The 20906-nt window shown below is 40.5% G+C and overlaps 4 protein-coding genes across 7 annotated transcripts; 3 read left to right on the plus strand and 1 right to left on the minus strand.

Moving 5' to 3' along the window:
- Positions 1 to 443: 443 nt before the first annotated feature.
- LOC130135212 (DNA polymerase eta) lies at positions 444 to 7212 on the plus strand. The gene is made up of 16 exons (XM_056303773.1): positions 444 to 618; positions 815 to 935; positions 1039 to 1150; positions 1248 to 1418; positions 1528 to 1692; positions 1771 to 1874; positions 2117 to 2236; positions 2613 to 2736; positions 3658 to 3771; positions 3869 to 4084; positions 4626 to 4731; positions 4831 to 4958; positions 5409 to 5481; positions 5578 to 5705; positions 6592 to 6700; positions 6780 to 7212. The coding sequence occupies exons 1-16, from the start codon at positions 543 to 545 to the stop codon at positions 7001 to 7003; spliced, it is 2091 nt and encodes a 696-aa protein (XP_056159748.1). The 5' UTR covers positions 444 to 542; the 3' UTR covers positions 7004 to 7212.
- Positions 7213 to 8167: 955 nt separating this feature from the next.
- Positions 8168 to 12422, plus strand: LOC115667571 (uncharacterized). Of its 4 annotated transcripts, XM_056303883.1 has the most exons (5): positions 8168 to 8697; positions 8890 to 8989; positions 10717 to 11073; positions 11356 to 11562; positions 11917 to 12422. In XM_056303883.1, exons 3-5 carry the CDS (start codon positions 10816 to 10818, stop codon positions 12214 to 12216), a joined length of 765 nt encoding a protein of 254 aa, XP_056159858.1. In that variant the 5' UTR covers positions 8168 to 8697; positions 8890 to 8989; positions 10717 to 10815; the 3' UTR covers positions 12217 to 12422. The 4 variants fall into 4 exon arrangements, with proteins under 4 accessions (XP_056159858.1, XP_030444992.2, XP_056159859.1 ...); XM_030589132.2 differs by lacking the exon at positions 8890 to 8989 and having other exon boundaries at positions 8169 to 8697; XM_056303884.1 differs by lacking the exons at positions 8168 to 8697; positions 8890 to 8989 and adding an exon at positions 9132 to 9151.
- A 2003-nt stretch (positions 12423 to 14425) lies between these two features.
- On the plus strand, positions 14426 to 16768 carry LOC115692137 (cationic amino acid transporter 5-like). The gene is made up of 2 exons (XM_030618899.2): positions 14426 to 16358; positions 16542 to 16768. Exon 1 carries the CDS (start codon positions 14551 to 14553, stop codon positions 16354 to 16356), a length of 1806 nt encoding a protein of 601 aa, XP_030474759.2. The 5' UTR covers positions 14426 to 14550; the 3' UTR covers positions 16357 to 16358; positions 16542 to 16768.
- A 503-nt stretch (positions 16769 to 17271) lies between these two features.
- LOC115692140 (uncharacterized) lies at positions 17272 to 19126 on the minus strand. The gene is made up of 3 exons (XM_030618902.2): positions 19038 to 19126; positions 18635 to 18891; positions 17272 to 17580 (listed from the first exon to the last, which is right to left on the minus strand). Exons 2-3 carry the CDS (start codon positions 18868 to 18870, stop codon positions 17490 to 17492), a joined length of 327 nt encoding a protein of 108 aa, XP_030474762.2. The 5' UTR covers positions 18871 to 18891; positions 19038 to 19126; the 3' UTR covers positions 17272 to 17489.
- Between the last annotated feature and the right edge of the window lie 1780 nt (positions 19127 to 20906).

Here is a 20906-nt window from a genome sequence, read left to right on the forward strand (position 1 = left end):
CCAATATTTCCTTTTGCTCGATTTCGGACGTCCACAAAATACCAATTTCGAATATTCAAATTTTCGCTTTGGGCTTAAACTCGAGACATATTTTCAATAATAATCATGCGATTGACAAATGTGGATGGAAGAACAAAGGACACGAAATAACGTTTGGTAAATGAGACTAGAAAGATTACATATTTAGTTTTGGAGTGTAAAGAACTACTAATGGCAATGAAAAAGTAACTTAGCACAATACCTATTTTACTTAACAGAGAAAGTTACCGATCCATTATTAATTGTCAATAGTCCCCGCTAATCACAATTCTCTTCATTGGGAATCGCTAATCACTCGGAATACCAATAATTAATGATAAATGCGTACTTATTATTTTAACATAAAATGTTAATAACAAATAAAAGGTAAAATAGAAAAGAAAAAAGAAAAAGAAAAGAAAGGAGGGGTTGCGTCCCCAAATGCTTTGGAAGGAATTGTTGGAGGGAAAACAGAGGAGCGGAAGGAAGAAGACGAAGACGAAGAAGAAGAAGAAGGAGAAGGAATGCCGGTGGCGAAGCCTGTATCGTCCGATGGAAGGGTCATCGCCCACCTCGACATGGACTGCTTCTACGTTCAAGGTCTCTCCCTTTCCCTCTCTCCCTGCCCACCACTCTTCTTCCTCCAGTCAATCTTGCCCTCGAGTGCTTTGGCGCTTCCCTTCCTTCAATCCTGCCGCGTGTTGTCATTTCCCCCCTCCCTCAAATCCTGTCCGATTCTGGCTCGGTAGCGATTTTTCCCACCCCGCGAGTAAACAAAGCTCCTGTTCCTTCGCAGTGGAACAGCGCAAACGGCCGGAGCTCAGGGGGTTGCCCACCGCCGTCGTGCAGTACAATTCTTGGAAAGGCGGAGGTCTGATTGCCGTCGGCTACGAAGCCCGTAAATTCGGTGTCAAGCGGTGAGCGAAAGGAGGAGGAAAAAATGGGTTTCTTTCGCCTTCTCTCCGAGGTTATTTTCTTGGGTCGGATGTCGGAAACTGAGATTGCTCGACTTTTTTCCAGCTCCATGCGAGGAGATGAAGCGAAAGAAGTTTGTCCGCAAATACATCTGGTCCAGGTACCGGTTGCCCGCGGTAAAGCTGACTTGAATTCTTATCGTGAAGCGGGTTCGGAGGTTCGTGATGTCTTTAGTTTGTGGTCAATTCACCATTTGTGTTGATGGTAGCTAGCTCCGGACGTGTGAGTGGTGACAACTCTATCCTTTTGCATAGGTGGTTTCCATTCTTGCTAGGATGGGTCGATGCGAACGAGCTTCTATTGATGAGGTTTATCTTGACCTTACCGATGCGGCCGAAACTATGCTAGCAGAAACCCCTCCAGAGTGCTCAGAAGTAATTGACGACGAAGCTCTAAAATCGCATATTTTGGGCCTTAAGCATGAGGTAAGGCTATGGATTTTCTCCTTCTTTGTTCTTCAACCTTTTTTTTTACTGGTCATGAACTTATTTTTCCATCGGTGACCATTTCTGGAGTGGGATCTCTCGTGTGTAGGATGGAAGTGACATGAAGGAAACTGTGAAGGAGTGGCTATGTCGGAGCAATGCTGATCATCGAGATAAGTTATTAGCTTGTGGGGTCCTCATTGTTGCGGATCTCAGAATGCAAGTTTTACGGGAAACTCAGTTCACATGTTCGGCGGGAATTTCTCACAACAAGGTGGAATTATGATTTCTCCTCTATCATCTTTTTATAACTTAATTTCGTCTCAGCATCTAATGACTCAATTTTTAGTAGATGCTATCCAAGCTTGCTAGTGCCATGAACAAACCTGCACAACAAACTGTTGTGCCCTGCTCGTCAGTTCAAGGGTTGCTCGAGTCATTGCCAATCAAGAAAATGTAGGTTTTTACTAGATACAGTACTATAAACTATTCTACTCTTCAATATAGTAACCGGCACCTAAATATTCTGTATTGCTGTCTTTATTTGGCTATTCTAAGAAGAAATGTGTTGTTTGTGCAGCATTGTTGATGCAATGATGATTTCACTTTATTTTGTATGCTAGCTGTGCTTATGCGTGATCCTCCTAATAGATTTCTTTCGAGTCTCTCATTTCCCCTTTCCAACAAAAATATTGCAGGAAACAACTTGGAGGAAAGCTAGGGAGTTCCTTGCAAAGTGAGTTGGGGGTGAACTTTGTTGGCGATCTATTGCAATTTTCAGAGCAAAAGCTACAAGAATGTTGTGGCACAAACACTGGGTAGTTGTCTGTTCTGCATTATTACAAATTTTTAATTTCTTCTGCTTTGCTTACTGTAGAAAAAGCCGATCATGGTTTTGTAAGCTGATTTCGTCCATTCGAATTTCAGATTTTTTGTATATAGACTGATAATATTTTTGCTTCCTTATTGGGATGTTTTTCTTTTTATTTTGTCTAATCATTTAGGCATTGACAAATTTACTTTGCATCTGCTACTTTATCATTTTGTCATATTCTTCTTTGATTATTCTAATCTGGAGCACTTGTTCAACATTAGCATTTGTTTCTATTAGATACTGTTGTTGTATTTATGGATCAGCTAGTTTTGATATGTGCTTCCTTGTAATTTTTTTTTTCTGTTTTAAACAAACCTTAGCACCTGGCTGTGGAATGTCGCGAGGGGAATTAGTGGCGAAGAAGTTGAAGGGCGCCTTCTTCCCAAGAGTCATGGCTCTGGAAAGACATTTCCTGGTCCTCGGGCTTTGAAGTCGCTTCCTTCTGTAAGTACTTCTTTTTCATTCGGATTAGTGCTTTTTGGCTTTTTTTTAAAGGGTTTGCCACCATATCAAAGAATCCGCATCCAACTAATGAATTTTCTTTAGTACTAAAATGATTTTGGTTGTGCCAAATTTTTTGTTCTTCTTTTACTGTCCCTGATTTCCTATGCTTTCTGTCATTCATACTTGTTATTTTTATTAATATGGCTTAGAAACACCTATTGGAAACCTAAAACTATGCATGTCATTGGTTGTTGTGTCACTGCTTTGTTTAGGGCTGACTGCACGCTGCAGGGTCCATTGGTGTCATTACTAGCCTTTTGAACTTAGAAGCCAAAAAGTATATGTGATCATTGATAAATAAGTTAATCAGATAAATTTTGCTGCACGTAGCGCTTTTCCTTTCCTTTAATCTGTCATTTGGATGACTATAAGTAAGACCATATTATTTTATATATGAGATTGAATTGTTCGAAGTGCTCACTAGCTCTGGAAAGGAAAAACATAAAAGCCTTAGTTCTTTTTGAACTGTGTTTCTGGATTTTGTCTGTGATATTTGGGTGGCCCTAAAAATCCATCACCATGCCTACAAGCCATTGTCATATCATTAAACTATCACTGGTAAAACCAAAAAGGTTCGATTGTTGGCTTTTGTTTGGTAGCTTCCTTCGATTTTAGACTTGAACTTGCTTGACTTTTTGTTACTGTATTTTGTAAAATATTTATGCCTACCAGAAGTTCCATTTTATTTATGGAGATCAATTTGCCCGGTAGTATTTGGTTTCGGTAAGGTTAAGCTTATAATTTCGTGCAAATCCATTATACGGATCCACATGAAATTTGGTAATGCCATGTTAAAAATCTGGTGAACTTGCTTTTGTGTTGGGCACAAAATAATTCGGCAATCTGTTTGCTTTATTTTAGGTGCAACATTGGCTTAATGAACTCTGTGAGGAGCTGAGTGAACGTCTTCACATTGACTTGGATCAGAATAGACGGATTGCCCGCACACTGACTCTTCATGCTGGAGCATACACGGTAGCGCCATATCTTTGCTTCAACCAATTCTGCCATGCTTTGCTCTAAAAGTTGTCCTTTTGATGAGTACTTGATGCACCTCAATATCATCCTTCAGTCCAGGGACTCAGATTCACATAAGAAGTTCCCTTCTAAATCTTGTCCCTTAAGATACGGGACTACCAAGATTCAAGAAGATGCAATGAACCTCTTTCAAGCTGGATTGCGTGAATATTTGGGTCCCTTCAAGGTTAAGATGCAAGGGAAGAAAAAAGGTGGATGGGGAATCACAGGACTTTCTGTATCAGCAAGCAAAATTTCTGATATACCATCTGTAAGTTGAGAAGTTCTTGGTCTATAAAGCTGATAAATTTGTTTCAAGCTGGTTTGCATGCTTTTAATGCCAGCAAATCTTCTAAGTTGTCCTGTCCCGTGGAGGCAGCACCAGTCTACATTATTAGTTCACAAGCAATTTTAGGTTAGGTTTACTTTTTGTTGTGTTGGGGCCTAAGGTTATGTTGACTTGGTTTTCCCTTATTAACTAGGCAAATTAACACCGTATTGCCTCTAGTTTGAGAAATTTAGCTCCATCTGGCAAACCATTGACTATGTTGACTAAAGTAGTCCAGAAATTTCTGGACTGCAGTGAGATTTACGTGCTTTTTTCACCATGAGTGACGTTTGGTGGATGTCATATTTGACTTTCTGTGTAGTAACTGTCTAATCTTTGAATAAAAAGAGTATTTCCCACGCCACTGTAGTCTTTACTTCTGTATTTTTCGGTTTGTGCTAGATACATCAATTTTCAGTTGTAAGGAAGTCCACTTAACAGTAGCAGTTTTGTGAAATATACTTAACGATAAACATTTTGCCAGGGGACGTCATCAATCATGAAATACTTCCAAGGTCAAGATCAACTTTGCTCTCCGTCAAAGCTAGGAAAGGACAAATTTGAGCTAGAAAATCCCTCTTCATTTTCTGGTACTCTATGGCTCGATGAGTAACAGTTTTATTTTCTTTCATTCTATTTACTTAGTAAACTTCTGGAACAATATGAATGTGCCTTGGCTTTTTGTTCAGAGAATGAAAGCAATTCGACTTCGAATGTAATCGGACATATGAAACTACCAGAGGGGGAACCCACTATCAAGACTGAATCCTCAGATTTGGAGTCAATGGAACATAAAACAAGTAAAAATTCACTAGAGGTATGAATTTCACAAGTTTTCCTTTTCTTTTACAATTGATTTTGATGAAGGTGATTGGGCATTATCTAGTTTGATAAACAGAAATATGATACTTCAAGCTGTTACTCGTTAAATTAGACAATCAATCCTTACCCCGTTATAAAGGATGAAATAAGTTGAACTTCATATAAAATCGTAATACTGGTTGAATCAGTGGGCAGTCGTGAGTTGAATGCGAACAGCATTTCAACAACTAGCGATTCTTATATGATGAATAAGGATGAGAAACTTACTGACCAATCTACTTTGATAATAGACTGCTGTAATGGCTCAATTAAGAGCATCTGCTTCTTTGAGGCTGACAATAGTTTTTGAGTGTACCATTTTTGCCTTTGGATACTTCCGAGTCTGCCAGTTTTTTGATTGGGAAAACTGGGAAAGTTGTCATTCTTCAGATTACCTGATGTGCAGGTCCCCTTTGACTCTTCAATGTCTTCGTTGAAAAATGCAGATTTCAGCCAGGAAACTCCATTGTCATTTTCAGGTACTGTCTTAGTAGGTGGTGTCACTCTCTTGTAATTCATAGAATGCTTTTCTGGTATTACCCTGCGCAAGTATTTCAAGGCTTTCTATAATGTAGGAAGAGAATCCCATCTAGAACCAAAACTGACTGAGCTGCAAAGTAAAGTTTCCAGTGAAGAATCTATGTTTGAGTCTGGAAGACCTGCTTCAGAGCAACGAGTGAAAAGAAACTCACTGAGAGACAAGGTTCTTTTATGCGCTTCTACTCTCTGAGTCATTTCAATAATATATGATAATGATATTGCCAGAACCCTCTGATATAATTGCAAAGGATTTTTATTTCAGACTGTCAATTTATTATATATTCTTCACTTTGGTAGCACCTTGGAAATCAAGAATCTTCAGCTAATGTTGTGAGATCTTAGTTTTGATTGTTCAATAATGCACTTTGCTGTCTTTTTCTTTTGGCGCTTAAGTGTAGGATTCAAAAATTGAATTATGGAAATGAAAACTCTACTACTAAGGTCATGTTCATGCGTGCTTTATAATCCTAACTATCACACAATGTACGCTGAAGTTATACATGCATATGAACCCAATATCTGTTACTTATGACACATTTGATATGTTAATTGTACTGTATTCTGATGTTTTGAACGTGGACCAGCTATGTCCATATCTTTTCTTAGCAATTCTTCTTTTACACACAGTCTTACTCATCATTCCATGCTACCTTTGTTGATCTGTCCTTCATCTCCTAATCGGACTAATGCGGTAAATTTTATTAAACGTTTTTGATAACTGAAGTTAATGCACATTGAGAATGGATAAAGAATTGTTTTTACAATATAGAAGGAAAATGATAACTTGTAACTTATCTTTCTGATTTCTGTTATATATAGTGTGCACAGTGACTGTATATTCATGGTGCTTAATGACTTGTCACTTGGAGTAATGCGGTGATGTTGTTTTACTGCGGGATGCTACCTTCCCTTGTCTGATAAATAGTAATATGTAGAAATCGCTCTTGGTCATTTGATATGTGCAATCCCAACATTTAGTCTCACGATGATCTAAAGCAGATGATTTAATGGATTTTAACTCTTTAGTATGTCGTGGCATGCTGTGGCAGGGAACGCCTTCACTCTTGAGATTTTTCAGGAGGGTTGATCCTTCTTGCTCTCTCCAGAGCCAAGTCCTTGCCCAATCTTTTGACAATACCAATATATGTTCCTCTTTAGGTAAAATCAGACCCATGTCCATTCATTTAGACAAAATCATGCCAAGCTCTTGAGAAGGGTTTATTTTTATTTATCACAGAAAACAGCAATTCTATTCGTGGGGATAGCTTGAGTGAAGATGTACAAAGAAAGGAGATGTGGCAATACAATGTCAATGAGATTGACCCCTCTGTAATTGATGAGCTGCCTTTAGAAATCCAAGAAGAAGTCCATGCCTGGCTTCGTCCTCAGAAGCGGCAAGCTAACTCAGTTAGACGGAGTGTTGGCATCGCCGACTATTTTTCTCGAAATAAGAAGTTGTAGCCTCTGAAGAAATGTCTTGTACATAGTGTAGCATATGCTCATGCTCATTTTATTCATTATCCTCTTCTGTGTACATTGTTTAATTACATTCTCTGCCGTCTTTCTGTAAATGCACTAGCATTCAATTATTCACTCAATTAAAACTCCTAATATCATGTGGTTGTTGTTGATGATAATCATTCAATTTCAGGTCAAGCCACATGAGGAAATTCCAAGATTTGCAAAGAATATAAGAGCCTACGCTCATATTTTTGTGGTTGCTCGATCGCATTTACAATTACAAGATGTGACCCGTCACAAAATTGTACACGACTTAATTTAGATGTAGAAAGCAGACTGCGATGAAGTCGAGTCCTTAAATCATATGGAGTTTCTAATGAAAAACCCGATTCACCCAAAAGTTGGATGGATCTAGTTTCATAAACACGACTTAACGAGCCCGTGATGTACATCATTTGACCGTCGGTTACACCCACATTCGCTGGACTTTGTAACAGTTGGATGCATATCTTATCCATCACCGTGGTGTAATATCGTTTTGATTCTTATCACGACTAGATGGAGAGATTATCGACATTTCATCTTTTAGCTAGTAACATCATCAAATAATGGATTCCATAATCAAATGCTATCATGTCGGCATATTGATGGGAATGGGGGAGATTGGCACCCACAGAGTTTCCTCCCTGTGTAAACCGGGTTGGCTTCAAAAGATTTCTGGCAAACAAGAAGCGAAAACCAAAATTATTGACGGAAAGGAAGAGAGTGACATGCGATGCATGGTGCGTGGTGACAATAATACAAATGATCTTTATGTGTAATATGGTATCTAAACTTTAGCTTAATATATAATGTAATCTCTGAACTTTTAATTTATTCAATATGATCAATAAACTTTTGGTATGAAAATATTCAATATGGTCTTTTCATTAATTTAAAATTAGGGATAATATTGAATAATTTCATATAGCCAATAAACTAAATTAAATATTACCAGAAATTTAGAGATCACATCAAATAATTTACAAATTTATGAATCATATTATACATTGAGCTAAAATTCAGAAATCATAAGTTTTATGATCGGTTGGGTTTGTGTTGGTACTAGGTACTAGGTTGTCCAGACAAGGACAGGGGGGGGGGGGAGTCCTAGATTTTGGTATTCTTCCCCTCTTGGAGGTGGCCAGAAACCAGATCCTGTTTGAGTCCTCAAACACCGTGATACCGCAGGCTCTCAGTCCCTGGTTTTTGGCTCCAGGTTTTATTATGTTTTTCCTTTTTTCTCTTCCTTATTTTATATAGTGACTTAAACGCAGCCCTTCCTCAACAACACAGGTTGATTCATCCGCTGATCTCTTCCTTCTTCTGCTCTTCTGTTTCTTCCTCGTCAGCTGAATAATTAAAGACCCCCTTCTTTCTTTCCTTGCTGGGATGTCTTAAAAGATGAAACTTGCATACCTGGGAAGTGATTGTCTCTTCACACGACTCTCTCCCTCTCTCTCTCTCTCTCTCTCTCTTCGTGGGATTGGAGTGGACGCTTCGATGGTCATAGTAAATGAGGGATCTCGGTTCCATCCACACGCCATAACAAATGTGTAGCTGAAGCCAACTTGTCGTGCCTCGTCGATTTGTCCGAAGCAACTTGCGGGGAAAGTCGTCTCCTTTTCAGCTCCGTCAGCTTCTTCCGCTTCTGGGTATGCCTCAATCTCCCTCCTTTCGCTTCCCCAAATGCTCGTCGTGCTTTCCTCTCGGCTATATCCGACGGATTATTCTCTGGGTAATCAAGATTCGATTCAATCTGCGTTTCTTTGTGTCTGATCATATGCCTTTTCTGCTCAACGAGCTCGGGTGCTTCCGATTTGCATTTCTTTGATTATGTGATCTAGCTGTGGATGCCCGCATTCAGTGATCAAGAAACTAATTGGGTCGTACCGGCGGATATGCCAAAGTCAATAGACTGCACACCCTGCTGATAGTGATGTCTGAGTACTGATCGCCATTTTTGGCCAGATAGTTGACAGTTTTGACTCGAAGATTAAGCCATTGTGTGTTTTCAATGAGTTTACCGTCTTCTCAATGCTTCATCTGTTGGTCTTGTCACTTTACAGGATTTGTTCTTTCGGAGCTAAACCTATTCAGCTGACAAAAGTACGCGTGTTCTTGAATCTGTGGCTGCTAAATGCTCCACGTTTGTTTGTGGTTGGGCAGCTTTCCATTTCTCGGGAAACTGGATACAACTTCCTGTGTCTCCGTGTACAAAGCATCACCCTTGCTTTTTCCTAATTAGTGATGGTCGCTTGAACTTCTATTCCTTGGTGCCTATGATTTTGGTTTTGAAGACACGGCTTTGTTATGAATCTTACCAGTTTGTGTGGATTCTGTGACGACTCAACAAGATTTTGTTGTTTAAGCAGATGGCAGTTTGTATTTCACACTCTGCACTCTTGTCTTCATTAATCATTGTTTTTAGTCAACCTTTTTAGTTTACTACTTACTGTCTTAGGAGATATTGAAGTTCTTGTTGCATTGCGAGTAGTTCATTTTTTGAGGATGTATGACCAGAACTCATCTGCCTAGAATTCCTGAGCTATCAACATTGGTGTTGTTTTACAAGAATTTACCCACCGAGTTTTTGCTTGATGTTTCATGCTTCTTTTGGGGAAGCTAGTATTAGTAGCTCAATGTGTCAGTGCAATCATATTCATATTTTTTAGACGTGTGAAGGAAAACAAGAACTTCCTTTTTTCAAAATGTGGATTCTTCACAATAAAATCCAAAGTATAGGTATCAATTAATTCCATAAGCTCAAAGGATGTTCGAGGGGTGCGTTCGTTACTTTGAGACTGTAATTTTCCAGAGACAGTTACCTATGCACGTCCTGCTTTCTGAGCTCATGATGAGATACTGAGTAATCTGTGAGGTATTATGATTTTCTTTTCCTGGTTTATCTGAACTAGAAACAGGTCATCCAATTGCCTTGCTTTTTATCTGTCGTTTAACTCGTAATTTGTTCTGGTTTCTTTCTCTCATTGTGAGGATGCACTGATAGGCTTCCTCTTTTCTGACAATCTAATTGTTGGGATGTCATGCATATGTTGTTGAGTTATATTTAGGCTCATTATCTGTCTGCCAAATTAATCGACTACTTTTCCTCCATTTTTGGTAAACGTGTCATGGCATATGTTAGGTTTTGCTTCTTGGGAATTTGCTTTTATTAAACTTGGACAACTGCACACTCAACACAGAGGCATGCTCAGTGAACTAGGGAGGATGTTGTGGATCAAAATCATCTAATCCAAGCCAAATTTGAGGAAGGACTGGCCCTACTGCTGGGTTAACCTTTGTCGTAGAACATTTTCCAAGCTGAATCCCTAAGTGTCATGTTGTAGATTGAATGCTTGAGCAATAAGCATGGAGAACTTAGACCTTTCTTTGAGCTCTTCCTTTGCAATTATCATGTTGAAAACATTTTGAAAAGGCTCTTACATATAATGTGGATATCACTAATATCTGCAAGACGAGTACTTGAACCCTTTGAATCAACCTCTGTAGTGTTTAGAGATCATTTATCTCTTGTGCACAACATAATTCACGAGCTTGAATGAAATTCTAACATATTGACATTATCCTTGTATGTTTAATAGATCTATGATTGGAAATTGGTGTCAGTGCTCCTTTGCTTACTTATTAATCCAACTCATCCTCCTCTGCAGATTTGTGGGGACTCAAGTTACTTCAAGAGTTGATTGTCCAGATTTTCTTTGGTTGACTTTAGAATTTACTCTAAAAGCCTTATCCTCCCGAATCTGCAAATGAAAATCCTATCCAAATTACGATGCGTCACTGTAGATGTCACTGGCACACTCATGGCTTACAAAGGGGAGCTTGGTGACTATTACTGCATGGCTGCCAAATCAGTTGGTCTTCCATGCCCCGACTATAAACGCGTTCATGAGGGCTTTAAACTTGCATATACAGAAATGGCAAAAAATTATCCATGCTTCGGACATGCTGCCAAAATGTCAAACATTGTGTGGTGGAAAACTTGCGTGAGAAATTCATTTGTCCAGGTAAGATAGCCAAGCCTATGAAGTGGAGCTCGGTGAGTTGCTTAACGCAGCTAGACTACTATTGCCTTTTGCATGCTGAGTATGTCATCCTGGTTCCAGTTTTATCTTATTAAATTAATGAAGCTATAGAGTTATTTGTATGCTGTAGTGGTCATTCTGATTGTGATGTTTTGTGATTTTAGTACTGCCAGTTGAAGAATTCTGCTAGTAGCTTGAGAGTTCCATTTACTTCTCGAAATCCTATGCCTGGATGTGTTAATAATCTTAATATTTTGCTAACAGGCAGGTTATGAGTATGATGAAGAGACATTTGACAAGATATTTAGACGCATATATGCATCTTTCGGTTCAGCTGCACCTTACACCGTCTTTCCAGACTCCCAACCATTCTTGAGGTGGTTGCGTCAAAGAGGCCTTAAAGTTGGAATTGTGAGCAATGCTGAGTACCGATATAAGGATGTGATTCTTCCTGCCTTGGGATTATACCAGGTGGACAAACTGTTGTTAGATGACTAACATAAAATTGTGGTTTCAACGTTCGCAATTTAGGTTTATCCTGTAATAAGTCTGAATTTGTGGTTTGCTGTGCACATGAATGCTCCTGTAGCATATCATTTTTTTCTTATCTCAGCATTAGACAAGTTGATTTAGCTTGCTTTCTCAATGTAATTGGTCATGTATATGCATGTACATGTAGTGTGATATTTTTGTGTGTATCTATAGCTTAACTTCACAATGGCATGCATATGCTATTAAATATTTGAGTTGCTAATTGGTACAGAATCGTGATAGAGTTATTCATGTTCAAAAACATTGAGTAAAGAGGGTGAACTGCTATTTCAGGGGTCAGAGTGGGACTTTGGTGTATTCTCGGGGCTGGAGGGTGTGGAGAAACCAGACCCAAGAATTTATGAGATTGCGCTCGAGAGGGCTGGAAATATTGCACCAGAAGAAGCACTGCACATAGGAGACAGCATGCGCAAGGACTATGTGCCAGCAACGAGCGTGGGAATGCATGCATTGTTGTTAGACAGGTTCAAGACGTCCGACGCTGAGGAATGGAGGAAATCCGGTGCAGTTGTGCTTCCCGACCTGGTGGCTGCACAAGAATGGTTGTCCAGGGATGAGCAAGTTCCATCGTAGTTTCTCCTATTTTTTGCAAAAGAAACTGTTGTTGTACGCATATCCATCTCTGTTACTAGTATTGGGCAGGAGGTGCCATTCCTAAAAATTTTTGTTACCTTCTGCAACTTACAGTCTTAAGGAACCATTTTCTGGGCTTGATTTCAATGAACCTTGTGTAACAGAGAGAAAATTACATGAGATTGCATTCTGGCCATTTTCTTTTAGATTGCACTGATATGGTATCTCGCAAGGGCAGACTACAATCTTGTGCACAAAAATTCTCCTGTATAATGGAAGTTCTCCAACGGCAAAGTATAATGAACTTACAAACTAGGCGTAGTAGAAAGCCAGACAGAAGATAAAAATTTATACAAAATCAACCGTTTGGGAAGAATACGTTTGATCTGGCAACAAATCAGCTCTCAGTGCTAAAGGAAGCGATAGAGCAAAGGCTGTCGAACCTGTAATTTGTCCTCCTGTTTTATGCTTGGAGATGACACACGAAATATTCTGGTTGGTGTCATGCTGATGGCGTGTTTGCTGCTGTGCTGGTGCTAAGATTACTTTTGGGGGCTTGTCAAACAGATGGGATGGAGACGTGGTCAATTCTCAAACTTCACATAGTGAACTTCTTGCCAGGTAGGTAGTTTAGTTTGGCTGGTGAAACATCTCAAATTCCAGATTTGATGGAGATGCCTTATGGTGTAACTTAAAAGTAAACATGTAATTCAAATGGTCAATATCCTGTGTGGTTATTTAAAGTGTGTCTTTTAGGGATTGAACTCCCATATAACATGCGTGATCGTTATAAATGGTATGCGAGCAGGGCTCTCTTAAAGAGATATATGATTCGTAGATGGATTAGGCCCATAGGCAATCTAACGAGGATGGGAAGTGATCACAAGATCAAAAAGGCACTGATAAGGTATGGTTTTTGCATTCTTCTAGCAACTAATGAACCAATCAGGGAGCCGGGAACAAATTCGAGAATAAGATGATCGAGTGATGTAGTGGATCTGAGACTTTTGGTCCCGAATAGAGGCGTGTATATGCTGAGGGCTTTGGAGTTTTTCAAAGTACAAAGTCGTCGTCTTCGATAAAAAGTCCGCGTGATGGGACGAGTACCTGTCCTGATCAAAGCCGGATATTGGAGGAACGGGACGGCAGACACAGCTATCGGTCGATGTCACCTTCCTCTTTTCAAGTTGAGAGGTTTGGACTGATTGCCAAAAGGCAAATTTGTAGGGATCAGTGGTCCCTTGGGGGGAAAATTTTGCCCAACACCAACACCAAACTTCTCTCTAAATCATTCGACAAAAAGAATTCGACTCTTTCTCGCTTCGTGCAAGCGTGCAATTGGGTTCACCTCATCTACTTGCAAATATTGGTTCACATCTAAAGAATCTGAGATGGACCCGTAATCTTGCTAAAACTCAGAAAAGTATACTAAAAATTTCAAATTCATACGGCACTTAATTCAGTGTTACAATTATTGGATTACTCGCCTAAGTTCTTTTACTTTGATATTTCATTTACTCGCCGAGAATGGCAACGTGACATTATTTTAATGATAAAGTCGCTCGTACGTGCTTTTTTTTATAATAATGTCACGTCAATTTTTTCGACGAGCAAGTGGTCAATGTAAGTTAAATAAAAGAAGTTAATAATCTAAAAAGAGCAATCAAGAAGCCGTGGTGTTTACACCAAGTGCCATATGAAAACTCGGAACTTCTCTTGTACTTTTCCCATCTAGGAATCTCCGTGCTGATTAGAAAAATTAGGAAAGCGGTCATGATTCAAGATTGGAAAGATCAACTTCTAGCTGTGCATGAACTAGTCAAACTTTCCAGCAGGGTGTCGCTTACTCCTCAAAGTGCTATGCTATGTATAACTAGCTGTTGTGGCTGGGAGACTGGGAGGGAAATAAAAGAAGAGGGGCAGCGTTATCAACTTGTTGGTTGCAAGTTCATGAAGCGTCCCTAGTTGAGATCGAGGGTATCTTCGCTGCCTGTTGCAGAAGAATCTCTTACAAGACAACAAGCGAATGCATTATAATATTCAAGGACATGGACTTTTCAAAAGTTAATCACCATCTCTGTGAGTCTACCGTCACAGGCCTATGGAGCAAACGTCCAAAAACTGCCCCACTTCGAAGGACCCACCTCTTCCCAGCCTTTGTCGTCTACAGAAAGGTCAAGACGAGTAGTGATTGGAGGAGTGACCGAGGAGTGTCAAGACATTTGAGCGCATCTTTCTCCTACAAATAAGACACGTCCATCCGGGAATGGCCAGTAGAGCTTCCAACGAGTAGTATCTCAAACTTCCATCTCTAGAGCTCAATTCAGAGAAACCATGACAGTTTCAAATGAAGAATTGGCAAATGATCAGGTTGGAGAAAAAGGTTACTGGAGGTGGAGCAAGCAAGATTTCTTCCCAGAAGAATCATTCAAGAGCTGGGGATCCTACAGATCTGCGTTGCGGCAGACGTGTTTCCGGCTGAAGGATAGGATCAGAAGCAGGTCGGATGATGTCACAGAGGTCGGGGAGCTCAGGAAACGGAGCGAGAACGACATGAAACGTTGCCTAAACTGGTGGGACCTCACATGGTTTGGATTCGGATCGGTCATCGGAGCAGGCATTTTCGTGCTTACTGGCCAAGAAGCCCATAAACATGCCGGGCCGGCCATCGTCCTGTCATATGTCGCATCGGGGGTGTCCGCTATGCTTTCAGTCTTCTGCTACACGGAATTTGCAGTAGAAATTCCAGTGGCCGGTGGATCTTTTGCTTACTTGAGAATAGAACTAGGAGATTTCGCTGCCTTCATAACAGCAGGGAACATACTCCTGGAAAGCATTGTTGGGACTGCAGCCGTTGCCAGGGCCTGGACTTCCTACTTCACAAACTTGCTGAACCGTCCCTCCAACTCGTTACGCATACATACGAGTCTTCAGGACGGTTACAATCTCCTGGACCCGATCGCCGTTGCTGTTCTGGCTATTGCTGCCACAATTGCAATGATTAGCACAAGGCACGCTTCGTCCATCAACTGGATAGCATCTGCAATCAACACCGTGGTAATTCTGTTCGTCATAATTGCAGGATTTATTCATGCAGACACTTCTAATTTGACACCTTTTATGCCTTTCGGGGCTAAAGGGGTCTTCCAAGCAGCGGCTATTGTATATTTTGCATATGGTGGATTTGATAATATAGCTACCATGGCTGAGGAAACAAAGAACCCCTCGAAAGATATACCAATAGGACTGCTCGGATCAATGTCGATCATCATGGTGATATACTGCTTGATGGCTCTAGCGCTTAGCATGCTGCAGAAGTACACAGAAATAGATGAAAATGCAGCCTACTCTGTGGCTTTTCAAAGCGTGGGAATGAAGTGGGCGAAGTATCTGGTAGCTCTTGGTGCTCTTAAGGGCATGACAACAGTTCTTCTTGTTGGGGCACTTGGCCAAGCACGGTACACCACTCATATCGCGCGAGCCCACATGATACCACCGTGGTTTGCCCTTGTCCACCCGAAAACTGGAACTCCCATCAACGCAACCCTTCTGATTACTATTTCAAGTGCTCTCATTGCTTTCTTCTCCAGCCTGGACGTACTTGCAAGCTTGTTATCTGTGAGCACACTATTCATTTTCATGATGATGGCAGTTGCTCTTCTCGTGAGGAGGTACTATGTACGAGACAAAACACCTCAACAGAACCTGTTGAAGCTGGTTGCTTTCTTGCTGATAATCGTAGCTTCCTCTATGGGGACTTCAGCTTACTGGGGATTGAACCCAAATGGTTGGATTGGGTATTGCGTAACCATACCACTTTGGTTCTTGGGCACTTTAGGGATTTACAAGTTCTTGCCACAGCAGAGAACACCAAAAGTTTGGGGAGTTCCGCTCGTCCCATGGCTTCCATCATTGTCTATAGCAACAAATTTGTTTCTAATGGGGTCATTGGGTTATGAGGCTTTCGTGCGATTTGGGATATGCACCGTAGTAATGCTTCTTTACTATCTTCTCATCGGACTCCATGCAACCTATGATATGGCACATCAGCCACAGCAACCCGAGGCGAAACTTCAGCAGGCTGATGTTGAAGACGATGGCAAAAGCAAGACGCCGGAGGGGAATGTTTCTTTCCCTTAAAGGTCTCACACTTTCAAGATCTAAATATTTATCCGCCATCTAGGTGCACAAACATATTATGAAGAAACTTCAGCAAGTTTTAGATAGATAATAGCAAGGATCTGTCTCTTCCTTGCCAGAAATAACAAAGTTACTAGCGTTTTTGCCATTTAGTCTACATAGCATCACCTGCTTTCATTTTGCAGCTGCCTTTCGAGCAAACTTTCTTCAGTCGGTGAGAAGCTTCTCCGTATTCATTTCACAGAGAATACCCAAAATCAGTGCCAAGAGATGTGTACGAATGAAACCCAAAGTTCGGCTCAAATCATCGATCTCACAAGTATAATTGTACTGAGCTATGGACCTTCTATTTACATTCGGTCATAATGTAAGAACTACAATGCGCAATAACAACTGTTACACTCTACCATCACTCCAGCATGTTCTGGGTTTTACTGATACTTGAGGAAACCCCTGTTGCTGCATCAAATTACTCAGCACACCAACACTTGACTAAGATGCATTGCCATTGGTTTCTTGTTCCTTGTGATGCATGCAAACCAATATGCCAAGTCCGTAAACACAGAACGAATCCTAAAGCTTCCAATTTGATTCAAAAGGGTTTTGTGTTATCCGCTGAAATTTGTCTTACTCTCCGTTGGACTACACGCCTACTGACTCCTGAAGTTGATTTCGTAACTGATGAAAGCATGAAAATTGACTTGGAATTACAAGAGATAATCTCATACTTTGGATTAGTAACATGTTACTGGTAATCACACAAGACAATCAACATCCGTAATTCAGATGAGTTTGTGATGCATGTCCAACCAATCTATACTGAAGGGTGAAAGTCAGTTTAACTACCTCAATCACAATTTCTCAAGGCTGAGATACAAGCACTCCAGAGTCCATGGTGCATAGCACCAGGCAAACTGATAAACAAAGGCTGATTTTAATGGGATAAAGTCATATAGACAAAGTTAAGTTATGGCTCAAATGCTATCATGTCCCATTCATTTCGCCAGAACTTATTCATTAAAAAAGGGGAAGGAAAAAAGAGAACTAGATAAACAGAATATCAACCGCCAAAAATAAAATTCTAACTGATACAATGAGTCAAAATGTGCACAAATAATGTGAGTATCCCAGTTTCATTTGTTGCGCTTCACAGCACGTCTTCCTTGGCCCTTCTTGGGTGGTCCCTTCCCACGACGCTTCAACATTTCAAGCTTTGATAAGCGCCTGGAAAAGAGTTCAAGGAAAAAATGTCAGATAGTAGAGGACATAGTGCATAATTATACAAAAATCATCATTATCTAGCGCGAGAAGTAGACTTCAAAATTGGATGTCATCCTAGCTAGTAAGATCCCATAAACAGAATGAAAAACAGTTTATACAGTGAAGAGAACAAGCTAGGGATGGTACCATATAGTAAAATGCAGGCGATCTCGTTTTCTTATTTTTCTTCCAATGACTAGAGGCCAAATATTACTGATCACGGATAATTTCAGCACAGCACTAATTCAGCAGCCAGAATCTCCCCCAAAAACCCGGCAGAGAAACCAAAGAAAACTGCAATGACCCTAGAACCTGCCTTTTGTACTGGAGATATCCCTACTTGCAGCATACAACAAGGCTCAAGAAAGAACTCAAAAAGAATATGGACCAAAACTTCCATTAGAACTTGCAATACAGATGCAGACCAAACACCAAACCCAGATACTGCAAACTGTTGAAATCTCATCTTTCACCATTTATCCTGTAACAAAGCATACAGACTTCTACACAATTGGTATCCCCTTGATGCCACATTGATAGTTAGAAAGTCTGTCCAAGACAATAGCAGATGAGATGGATCGAGCACGCATTTAACGGCACAAATTAAGCTTGTACTTGAAGCCAACTGGCAGTGATAATTGAATTGCCTACTCAAGTGCGGTGGAGAAAGTAGTTCAACATTCTAGTACTAGCATTCCCAGCATCCCAGGCTAATTCCTTGGTTACTGCACAATGTACATGATTTCTCAGATTCTTTGTCGTGCACTCAAGATCCCCACACTAAGTAAGCTATCTCACGTTTGTTCCCTCTAAATATATAATAACATTAAAGGAGGAACCTCTCCTTCACTAGGTAACAGCACCATACTTCCAGGCACCAGTCTAATCTTGGCCAAATACAGTGAAACCGAACACCACAGAGTCAGGCATGCTTCGCCACACACACATACAAATGCATATCTCGTCGTGTCCGCTAGAGAGAGAGAGAGAGAGAGAGAGAGAGAGAGAGAGGGGATACTCTTGCTCTTGACGGGCCATGACGAGAGGGTCATCCTTCTTGATGTCGTAGGGGTACCACTGCGCGACTTTCTCGCCGATGAGCTTCTTCCTGAGGAGCTTGTGGGGGGACCGCTGCGCCGTGGGATTCAGAATGTGCCCGAAGATCCTCTCCCTCGCCTCCGTCACCCCCCTCGCCACCGCCGCCGCCATCAAGCTCTTCAGCCCGCCCCCGCCGCCGCCGCCGCCGCCACTCATCCTCCTCCACTCCACTCCCCTCTGAGAATCAAATACAATGGCGGGCAAACACATCTCATCAATCAAGCAAAGAAACCCATCTACTCTACCCACTTGGGAAGCAAAACGAAAGCACGACCGAGCAAATGGCAGACGAAGCTCGACGGAGAAGGGGAGATGAGACGAACCTCTTTTGACTTCCTCGCTTGGAGGCTCCTCCGTCCCTCCGCTTCGAGCGCCGGGCTCCGTCGTGTTTCGGCAAAGACAGAGAGAAAGAGAGAGAGAGAGAGAGAGAGAGAGGGGAGGGGGAGGAAGAGGGTTTAGGTTTCGACGTGGACAGAGAGGGAGGGAGACCACGAAATGGAGACCACTCTTCATGGGCTAATGGGCCCTGGACTTGAGGGTGGAGCTTCGTTATCTGTAGTCCAATCTCTTAATTAGCTTCTTAAAAAAACAAATGTTAATACCTTAAAAAATCTCAGATTGATACATCAGTAATAAATTTACTTCAAATTAATTTTTTAACCATAGAAATCCCAAATTGATGATAAATTTACACTTCGTTAGTTTTCGTGAAATTTTATCGCCGAATTGTTGAGTTGGATGATACATGAGAGTTAACGGATGTACCAATTTGGAGTTTTACCCAACCATTTGTCACATATTTACTAATTTGTGATTTGTTGTGGCATTAATTCAATTTAAAGGAGGGTAAATTTGTCACAAGTGTACCATTTTTGGGGTTTTTGATGATTAAAAAATTATTTTGGGGTAAATCTGTCATAGGTGTACCAGTTTGAGATTTTTTGTGGTCAAAAATTAGTTTTGGGTAAAATTATCACATGTGTACCAGTTTGAGGCTTTTCGTGATAATAATCCAAAACAAAAGCTCTTCATAAATATTAAGGTTGAAGCATTTTGATTTTATTGAAATTGAGGATAAAAAAATATATATATCTTATACTTTGGTGCGTGTCCACTACACCTGACAAATGAGTGGGTCGGGTCGAAAATGGTCTCATCCAAATAGACATATTTAACCTGTTTTGACCCATTTTTCGCGTAATGCAAATGTAATAACCAATGCCCGACCCGACTCATATTCAACCCATACCCGATCCCGACTTATGTTTCTAAAACACTTCCATATTTAACTCAATCTAGAAAATTGAGTGAGGACGAGAAAAATGAGTTGAGTTTAAATAAATTGTAAACCCATTTATGATCAATTAACGATCCATTTAACACTCATATTATATTTATACCCATTTATGACATATTTACTAAATATAAGTGATCAATTTACTGATGTATGGGTTAAGAGCCGTTCTTTTTGACAGGATTAGTGTCCACTAACTTAATGCTTTTTGCATGAAAAATGTAAAAAGACTTCCAACTTCGCTAACAAGAAGATTAAGACACTATTGATGACAGCTTAAAATGGTTTTTAAAGAATTAACGACGATTCAAATGGACATTGCCTTCTCAAAGATTCAATAGACGACTCAAGAATCTTCATCTTCTGTCAATTTTTTCGTCTCCTAACTCCCTTCCTTTCTTAGAGAGAAAACTCTTAGGCTCCGTTCATTTAACGAAAAATAACTTTCAATAAAATATTTTTCGAATTTTTCGGCGTTTGTTTCACAGAAAATAAATTAGTCTTCTAATGGAAGATTTCATGTGTACATTGTGTAGTTTGACAATCTTCTTTCATGTGACTTGAATTCTGATGAATCTTTTGCTAGTTTACTGATTTTGTACGTAACTTAAGGTGCTTCATTTCATTCTCTAGATAATAAGACACATTGGGAACGAACAACTATAGAGACAGTTTGGATTTGGATAGAGTTATGGCTCGACGAACTCAACCAAAACTAGTACGAGCCAGGGAACGAACTCTCTTCAATGAAGCCTGGCCCGAAATGGGATGACTTTATCCCATTCGTATTTTGCTACGACAACGACCCCATTTTTCGATGTGCACATAATTAAAGAGGCGGATAGGATGGCCGGCAGCCTCCTTGCCTCCGACGCCATGCAGGAGGCCTATCCCTTCG

This window comes from Syzygium oleosum, unplaced genomic scaffold (assembly GCF_021117445.2).
Source record: "Syzygium oleosum isolate NSW1041296 unplaced genomic scaffold, Sole_v2.1 Sole_v2.29, whole genome shotgun sequence".
Classification (NCBI taxonomy): Eukaryota; Viridiplantae; Streptophyta; class Magnoliopsida; order Myrtales; family Myrtaceae; genus Syzygium; species Syzygium oleosum.